At 44.1% G+C, this 9653-nt stretch overlaps 1 protein-coding gene across 1 annotated transcript; it reads left to right on the top strand.

The window, feature by feature from the left end:
• Positions 1 to 305: 305 nt before the first annotated feature.
• LOC125550121 (COP1-interacting protein 7-like) lies at positions 306 to 5202 on the top strand (the record flags this gene model as incomplete). The annotated part of the gene is given in 9 exon segments (XM_048713034.1): positions 306 to 485; positions 565 to 685; positions 784 to 817; positions 1274 to 1326; positions 1418 to 1479; positions 1780 to 1932; positions 2175 to 2371; positions 2776 to 4295; positions 4687 to 5202. Coding segments are annotated over 9 exon segments (2605 nt in total), but the record flags the coding sequence as incomplete, so codon positions are not given.
• Between the last annotated feature and the right edge of the window lie 4451 nt (positions 5203 to 9653).

Here is a 9653-nt window from a genome sequence, read left to right as displayed (position 1 = left end):
CAAACCAAATTCCCCATCTTTGCTGTTGCGCCGCCACCAAAGATGGGAATGCCCAAAGCTCTGCTCTTTCTGTTGCTACAGGTGGTAGATCCAGGAGGAGATAGATACCATTCATACTTATTGCTGATTTTGTCTTCTGCTGATTGCTCAAGCTTACTGGCTTCATTGGCATCTGCAACAATTTCTTGTGTGTGTGTGTGTGTGTGTGTGTGTGTGTGTGTGTGTGTGTGTGTGTGTGTGTGTGTGTGGCGGTAGTAGTAGCATTATAACGAATTCTCTGTTTCTCCCCCCTTTCTTGTTTCTAGGTGTGATTTGGTTGTGGTGGTGAATGGGAGGAAGGAGAAGATCGCCTCCGGCCTGCTCAACCCCTTCGTGGCGCACCTCAAGGTCGCCCAGGAGCAGATCGCTAAGGGAGGCTACACCATCCTGCTCCAGCCGGATCCGGGGGCCGACGCGCCATGGTTCACCAGGGGCACCATCCAGAGGTTCGTCCTCTGTCGGTCGTGTTTGTTTGTCTGCCGGTTGCAGACACTGACGGTGGTGTTTGCTTCCTGTTGGCATTAGGTTCGTCCGGTTCGTGAGCACGCCGGAGGTCCTGGAGCGGGTCACCACCATCGAGTCCGAGATACTGCAGCTCCAGGATGCCATCGCTGTCCAGAACAATGCAAATATTGGACTCAAATCTGTAAGTGCAGGATTATCATCTATTCTATTGTGTACCTGTTTACTTGTTGAGAGAAATAATAGCAGAACAGTGACATGTTTCTGTTTGTGATTTGCCAGGCAGAAGGCCATAATGTGGACTCCTCCATGGAAGGTACGTATAAGAGATGCTACCGATTTCATTCCTTGCATGGTCACAATGTCTACCAAGAAATCTTCAGCAATGCTTATTCGTAGCTGGAAATGCAGTGCTGCTTCTTTAGAATCTATCATTCGTTATGGAGTTTGGTGCGGTGTACCATCAGTCACAGCTGTGGTAGTACATGATAGTGGATGGCTTAAAAGTATATTTATGTTTGATGCATGGCCTGTCTTTATTCCTGTTTATACATTCCCTTCTGTTCTGTTTTACCTAACTTATATTGGAAGCTGATTATTCTGTGATGGATCTAACCATCATTAAGTGCACAAGTTTTCAGGACGATTCGCAACTCCATAAAAAAGTGCAGGGGAAATATATATGTTTTCTGATGATAGATTGATCTGTACTGAAACATGATTTTGCATCCCGTTTTCCGTCGATAAATATACCTGACATATCCCTTTACAGGCAGCAAGACAAGTTATGATCCAGATGGTGATAAGGCACTCGTCCTGTACAAGGTATGGCTGTGTCAATAGGTAATAAAACTGTTTTTTCGCTATGTGAATGTGTCGTGGTAAGAGGGGCTTATAACTCTCATATTTTTGACAGCCTGACACACATCCAGCATCTCCACTGCAGAATGACACTGGAGTACACGAGGAGCATTCAAAGTATTTATCTGCATAAGCCCCCCTTTTCTCCATGATGTTTTCCTTAAAGGCATTCTATATCTCACATTCTTTTCTTGATTACATGAAGAAACTACTGTCTTATTTTTTGTTTTGTTTCCATGGAGTAGCCTATGCTTTTTATCTAATCAACGGTTCTCACACTCATTCTACAGTCAAATTCAGCTCCTTGATTACCTTATCTGCACTTCTCTGGGATGATGTCTTATTTTTTGGAATTTCCTTTTTATCTGCATTGCGGTAAGGTGTGAATGGATTTATTTATTTTACAATGTTTTGCAGAGTTCAGCTTCTCAGAGTGCTGGAGACTCGCAAGACTGTCTTACGTAAAGAGCAGGCTATGGCCTTTGCACGTGCTGTAGCTGCTGGGTTTGATATTGACAACCTGATATATTTGATCTCATTTGCAGAGCGTTTTGGTGCTTCACGCTTGATGTAAGTATCTTTCCATTGGATATGACATATATTCATGTAGATGATGTGAACCTGAGGCTGCTGATTAATTTGCGCCCACTCCATATGAGAACTGCATAATTTATTGCATTCCATTCTGATGCTGAGTATACAGTCTTGCTGAATGTTGTTGCAATGCACAAGTAGCTTAAGCAATTTCTGTGAGTGCATTAGTATCAAATCTGTTGCGCTAACACGTTCATTGATTTGCTATCAATTAATAGGAAGGCGTGCACACAGTTCATTGATTTGTGGAGGCAAAAACATGAAACTGGACAGTGGATTGATGTTGAACCTGAAGCTATGTCTGCACGTTCTGAATTTCCTCCCTTCAATGCTGCTGGCATTATGTTAATGGGAGATAAGGAAACAATGTCTGTCTCTAATGGAGATACAAATGGCGAAGATGCTGCTAAAGCTGGTATGTTGGTGCCATGACTTAACTTACTACATTCCAAATGCTCACTTTGTTTGTATTTAGTATCTTTGTAGTTGATAAGCGGATTTTGTATGTTTTGTATTTGTATTTGTACTTGTACTTTCCAAATGCTCACAAGAACCATTCACTTTATTTCTTCCATAGCCTATAACAATGTTTTATTTTGAGTTTTCTGTTATCTGAAAATTGTGACCCAAATTGTTCCTAATATATTGCTGCCTTCTGCTTATTTCTACACGACAATTTTCCGTTATTATTGTCCAGGCATGTTGAATTTGTACCCTTTTTTGTCAATCTGCATACACAATCGATTCATGTTTTGCTTTTTCTTTTTTACTGTGAGAGAGAACTTGGGTCTGAGGAATCATTTCTCTGTTGCTTGACAGATCACAGGACACCTCAGCACCCAGGAGCTCCCCATCATGGTCCATATCAATCAGGATATCCACCATGGGCAATGCATCCTCCTTATCCCATGCAAGGCATGCCACCATACTACCCTGGGGCGAACCCATATTACCCTCCTCCCTACCCCCCAACGGATGATCCCAGGTACAACCGTTCAGAAAGGAGACTATCAAGGAGGCACTCAGCAGATAGCAAGGACTTTGACAACTCCGATGATGAAAGTGATGACCAAAGTGGTTCAGAGAGGGAGAGTTCTCATGGCCGCAAGTCGAGTAAAAAGGGCAATCGCTCGGGCAAGAAGAAATCTAATGTAATTGTCATACGCAATGTAAATGTAACATCAAGGAAGAAGCATGGGTCATCAGAGAGTGAGTCGCAATCAGGCTCTGATGTGGCATCAGAAGATAGTGACGATTCACACAGAAAATCCAGCAAGAGGAATCATCATAAGCGCTCAAGCTCGAAGAAAAAAGGGGATAAGAAAACCACTGTTGAGTCTGAAGATGAGTACACCAAGGATGGAATGTCTAATGGGCAGCAAGATGGAGATCAAGGAAACTGGAATGCGTTCCAGAATTTCTTGCTCAGAGATGAAGAGAAGACAAGAGATCATAATGACGCGGACATGTTCGCCAGTGAAAGAGAGGCACCACAACCACCTAGGAGGAAAGAGACCACAAGAAGTATTGATGATCCTATTCTTTTATCAGAGCGAGGTTCTGCCGATGTCAATGAGCGGCATGCGATGTCTTTCAGTTCAGCCAACGGGAGAATTAGGGCCAGGCAGATGATGTCTGGTGATGAACTTATGATGTCTGCGGAAGGTCGGAGCTTTGTGGATGGTGGCATGAAGGAGATAGAAGCTGGAGGTGGAGGATACAGAAGAGGGGCAAATGATGACTTCATGGTTTATGGACAGGACAACTCAATGGACAGGAGGAGCTCCTTGGATCCCCTTGCCGAGGCGCATTACAAGAGACCCACTCCTCTAGAGGAAAAGAAGAATGTGCACAGTATGGGCGATGAGTCCTTCATGATACCTGTTACCTCCAACTCACAGGATAATCTTGGAGCAGCCGGCCGTACTGCCATTGACATAGATGCCGAGCTTGGCTCAAGTGTTCAGAAAACATCAGATGCTAAGGCTGGAGCTGAACTTTTCTATGAGCCAGATGAGTTGATTCCAGAGCGTGGATTTGAAGATGTTTCATTTGGATATGACCCATCAATGGACTATGACAGCCACATGCAGATTCAGCATGACGTCAGCGTTGAAGATGCAAATGCAGAGGATTTATCCGTTTGTGTTGAGGGTGAAGAAAAGATGCCGGGGAAAGATAAGAAGCTTAGAGGTTCACAGGAGGGCGTGGATAAAAGAAGGAAGGATGCCTCAGCAAGGAGATTGTCAGCGCCCAAAGGACCACTAACTGATGCACAGAAACGTGCGCAAAACCTACGGGCGTACAAAGCGAGCCTTCAAAAGGAAAAGAAGGAGCTGGTATTGATGTTTTACTTTTATACATTTTATATATTAAACAGTTTATTCTTTTCTTCTGCCCCACATGATTAGTTTACTCTTTTTTATCGTCCTCATCGCATATTTTTAAGTGACCAAATTGAATCTATATACAACAGAGTGCTCTAGTATTATCTATGTCCTTCTGGTGTGGCAAAATTAAATTAATACCCCCACCATTCTCACATGTATTGAATGCCATATTTTTCATATGTGTCACTAGAGTAGAAGACCAGTACCTAGAAGCAAATAATAGGGCAAAAAATGTGGTGGAGAATGTCATTTGTATGCATCAGCAGAATTGCAGTTTTCAGCAGGAAACATTTGCTCAAACCGCTGATGATTTTTTGTTGTTGTAAATAAATATTTTCAGGAAGCGGAGCAGATGAAACGGCTGGAAAGGCTTAAGCAAGAGAGGGAAAAGAGGATTGCTGCAAGAAGCGGCGCATCGAATCCCCAGAAAACCACAGCTAAAGCAAGCGCAGTGAGCAAGTCAACCTCATCCTTGGCTGAGATGAAAAAGGAGAAAAGTGGCGGCACAGCCGAATCCTTGATTGAGCGATTGAAAAAGCTTGCTCAACCTAAAACCAATGCTTCAACTTTGAACCCCAAGTCAGCGACCGCGGACCACCCACGGAGAAGAAGCTTGCCGCAATAAGGTCCTTGTGCTTTGGGGAGTATTTATTTGGTTTTGTTGACTGATTGATGAGCCAATAATTCGATTTGTATTGATTAAAATTTTTTGGTCTGTTGATTTCTAGTACATAATCTACACATTGTTGTATATTACGACGGAGTTGTTTGTAAGCAGTTTGTTTGTATAATCTGTCATTTGCGTTGTATTACAATCTACACATTAATTCTAGTATATACTTGTGGATTGGACATATTGATCTGAAAAGCTGTGTACTAGTTCTGGTGTATATACGTATGATCGTATATATACGCCGAGGAATGACTTGCATGAATATCTGTGGATCAGCTGAATTGGTTTATGGGTATATTCTCTTTCTTTTCTCTCTTCAAATTCCCATAGTGTTGATACCTCCTTTTTAGGGGAAAATGAGAGTTTTTATTCAACAAGAGAATCCAACCGCTGTGGGTGAACTGGTTCTTCCATAGTTTTTTTTTCTTTTCGAGAAAACTTCTAATCTATTCATCTTTAATCATGACAGTACAACGAACACCGGAAATAATAAAAATTACCTTCAGATCCATAGGCCACCTAGCGACGACTACAAACACTGAAGCGGGCCGAAGGCGTGTCGCCGTCATAGCCCCTCTCTTGTCGGAGTCGGGCACAACTTGTTGTTGGATATGATCGGAAAGTCACCGTGCTAAGGCTCCATAGGACCAGCACACCAGAACAACAACCACAGTCGACGAAGAATAACGTAGATCAAAAGGATCCAACTCTAAGGCACACTAACATAGACGAACAACAACCATATCCAAGCAAATCCATCGAGGATAGATCCGCCGGAGACACACCTCCACACTGAAGGAAATATGCCCTAGAGGCAATAATAAAGTTATTATTTATTTCCTTATAATCATGATAAATGTTTATTATTCATGCTAGAATTGTATTAATCGGAAACATAATACATGTGTGAATACATAGACAAACAAAGTGTCACTAGTATGCCTCTACTTGACTAGCTCGTTAATCAAAGATGGTTATGTTTCCTAACCATGAACAATGAGTTGTTATTTGATTAACGAGGTCACATCATTAGTTGAATGATCTGATTGACATGACCCATTCCATTAGCTTAGCACCCGATCGTTTAGTATGTTGCTATTGCTTTTCTTCATGACTTATACATGTTCCTATGACTATGAGATTATGTAACTCCCGTTTGCCGGAGGAACACTTTGGGTGCTACCAAACGTCACAACGTTACTGGGTGATTATAAAGGAGCATTACAGGTGTCTCCAAAGGTACATGTTGGGTTGGCGTATTTCGAGACTAGGATTTGTCACTCCGATTGTCGGAGAGGTATCTCTGGGGCCCTCTCGGTAATACACATCACATAAGCCTTGCAAGCATTGTAACTAAGATGTTAGTTGTGAGATGATGTATTACGGAACGAGTAAAGAGACTTGCCGGTAACGAGATTGAACTAGGTATTGGATACCGACGATCGAATCTCGGGCAAGTAACATACCGATGACAAAGGGAACAACGTATGTTGTTATGCGGTCTGACCGATAAAGATCTTCGTAGAATATGTAGGAGCCAATATGGGCATCCAGGTCCCGCTATTGGTTATTGACCGGAGACATGTCTCGGTCATGTCTACATTGTTCTCGAACCCGTAGGGTCCGCACACTTAAGGTTACGATGACAGTTATATTATGAGTTTATGCATTTTGATGTACCGAAGTTAGTTCGGAGTCCCGGATGTGATCACGAACATGACGAGGAGTCTCGAAATGGTCGAGACATAAAGATTGATATATTGGAAGCCTATGTTTGGATATCAGAAGTGTTCCGGGTGAAATCGGGATTTTACCGGAGTACCGGGAGGTTACCGGAACCCCCCGGGAACCATATGGGCCTTAGTGGGCTTTAGTGGAAAGGATAAAGGGGCATCCCAAGGTGGGCTGCGCACCTCCCCCCTCCCCTAGTCCTATTAGGACTAGGAGAGGTGGCCGGCCCCGTCTCTCTCTTCCCCCCCGAGGAATCCTATTCCAACTAGGATTGGGGGGGGGGATCCTACTCCCGGAGGGAGTAGGACTCTCCTGGCACGCCCCTTGTGGCCGGCCAGCCTCCCCCCTTTGGTCCTTTATATACTGAGGTAGAGGCACCCTAGAACACACAAGTTGATCCACGTGATCTATTCCTTAGCCGTGTGCGGTGCCCCCAGCCACCATAGTCCTCGATAATACTGTAGCGGAGTTTAGGCGAAGCCCTGCTGCTGTAGTACATCAAGATCGTCACCACGCCGTCGTGCTGACGGAACTCTTCCCCGACACTTTGCTGGATCGGAGTCCGGGGATCGTCATCGAGCTGAACGTGTGCTTGAACTCGGAGGTGCCGTAGTTTCGGTGCTTGATCGGTTGGATCGTGAAGACGTACGACTACTTCCTCTACGTTGCGTCAACGCTTCCGCAGTCGGTCTGGGTGGGTACGTAGACAACACTCTCCCCTCTCGTTGCTATGCATCACATGATCTTGCGTGTGCGTAGGAAATTTTTTGAAATTACTACGAAACCCAACACACACGACCACCAATGATGCTAGATGCACCAACGGAACGGGGGTAGGCCGGGAGACCTTTATTTCATCTTCAGGGAGCCGTCGTCGTCGCGCCTTCCTGCGCAGGACACAAACTCTAACAAATCTCAAAGGAACTACTAACAACAGAGCCCTCCCGCCAGCCTTTTCCAGGTTCCACTACGCCCCCATGGCCCTAGGGTCATCGGAGACGAGGCAGACCTGCGGCGGAGCCGGCGAGAGGCACAAACCCTAGCTTTTTTTGGAGGAGGAGGCGGGGATGCGGGGAAAGTCTGAGCTGTTTGGGTTCATCCATAGCTTTAGCTCTTCAAAGACCAAATTTTGCTATAAGTGTTGCAAATTTGCAGCATCTCTTAGCGGTGACCACAAAATCACATGGACGCACCCGCTAGGAAACCAGATCATGGCGCCGCAATCCTCCACATCACGATGCCCTTGCCTGTCAAATCCAGCCCGCATCAGATCCACGCGCGAGGGGGCCGAAGAGCCTTGCTGTCGCCGGCGTTGGCCGGGCCTTGCCCGGTCACGCCCTCTAGCGACGGGAGGGGAGGGGAGGCGCTCGGAGGTGGTTAGGGTTCCCTCATTAGTGCAGAACTGGGCTATAGCCCCGGTTCGTAAGGGCCTTTAGTGCCGGTTCTGTAACAGGCACTAAAGGGTGGGGACTAAAGGTCCCCCCCTTTAGTACCGGTTCAGCACGAACCGCCGCTAAAGGGCCACCACGTGGCACGAGCCAGGGCCGGGTGTGGGGACACATTTAGTACCGGTTGGTAACATCAATCGGTACTTAAATTTTGGGGGGTTTTGGTTTTATTATTTATTATTCTTTTAATTTTGTGTTATCCATTTAATTCTTTTTCTTTTGCTGGTATTTTACGATACTACATATTGTACACGTTATGCATATATATAAATAGAATTTCTCGTAGAACCGATCATATATATATATATCATTGAATGTCTCACAACCACACCATTATTCACACATACACATGTATATATATACAGTTTTTCCTACATGTTGCCTTCAGAGCCAGTGGCATTTGCCTTGGTGCCTTCGGAGCACGATGACAATTGGGAGTGGTTCATTGGGGCGGTAGCTCGTAGTAGAATTCCCCTTTGGGATCTATGACCTCGTCGAGCAAAAATCCCGCTATTTCTCTTGAAGTGCTCGTGTGCGCTCCACTGGTAGGAGCTTCTCCTGCACCGATTCGAACTGTTAAGAAGGAGATCAATATGCATGTGTATTAGTTATGTGACTAGATATCGATAATGAAGTAAAAAATGTGAATATTGTTCTGTCAAACGTACCCACAGTTGTCTATCAGTTTTGGTCCTTTCGGACGTCATCATGCGAATATTCTCAAAAACGTAGTATGCACACACATCAGTCCCCGGCGCCTGCTTCAGGGCCTTTACGAGAATAGAATTTAATCAGAAAATAATTAATCAAGCATGCTAATTAATGGTATTGAAACTAGAATCAAAGAGATGCATGGTAGCTAGCTAGTACTACTTAATTAATTATACCTTGGGTCGAAACCAATACAACTTTTTTCTTTCCATGGACCTGGAACCTCATTCCTGAACTTTGCCCAAGCCCTGCCCGCCGGCAAAGAAAATGAATAAACGAGTTATTAAATAGTTGATATCAGGAAATGACGAACTAAAGAGGCCGACATATAGTTAATAATGATTGAAATTACCTGTCGACTATCCCCTTCACGATTGTGTAGTCTTTCTTATTTTTAAGTAGTGAGTCCAGTACTTCAACTGTTCCTTCGTCAACTTTAATGATTAACAAGATCCAATGATAACTGCATGCACACACGTTTGCATGTCTTAATTAAGCGGGCATGTGCATAACACTCATTAACTACCCTAAACCCTATACACTTAATTATTAACATCTAGCTAGCTAGTAAGTAAAAACAGAATTTGTAGTACAAGACAGTGTGACTCACGTGTAGTTGTAAGGAAGTAGTATATCTTCATTGGTATTGAGGTGCTTCAAGAACTCTAGCATGTTTTTCTCTACATCGTCTTCATACCATTTGTATGTCCATGTTTTTCCATTAACGGTATTTGGGTCAATGAA

The sequence above is a fragment of the Triticum urartu genome, chromosome 4 (genome assembly GCF_003073215.2).
Source record: "Triticum urartu cultivar G1812 chromosome 4, Tu2.1, whole genome shotgun sequence".
NCBI classification, from domain to species: domain Eukaryota; kingdom Viridiplantae; phylum Streptophyta; class Magnoliopsida; order Poales; family Poaceae; genus Triticum; species Triticum urartu.
The sequence above is the reverse complement of the archived record's forward strand: the minus strand, read 5'-3'. Positions and strand labels throughout refer to the sequence as shown.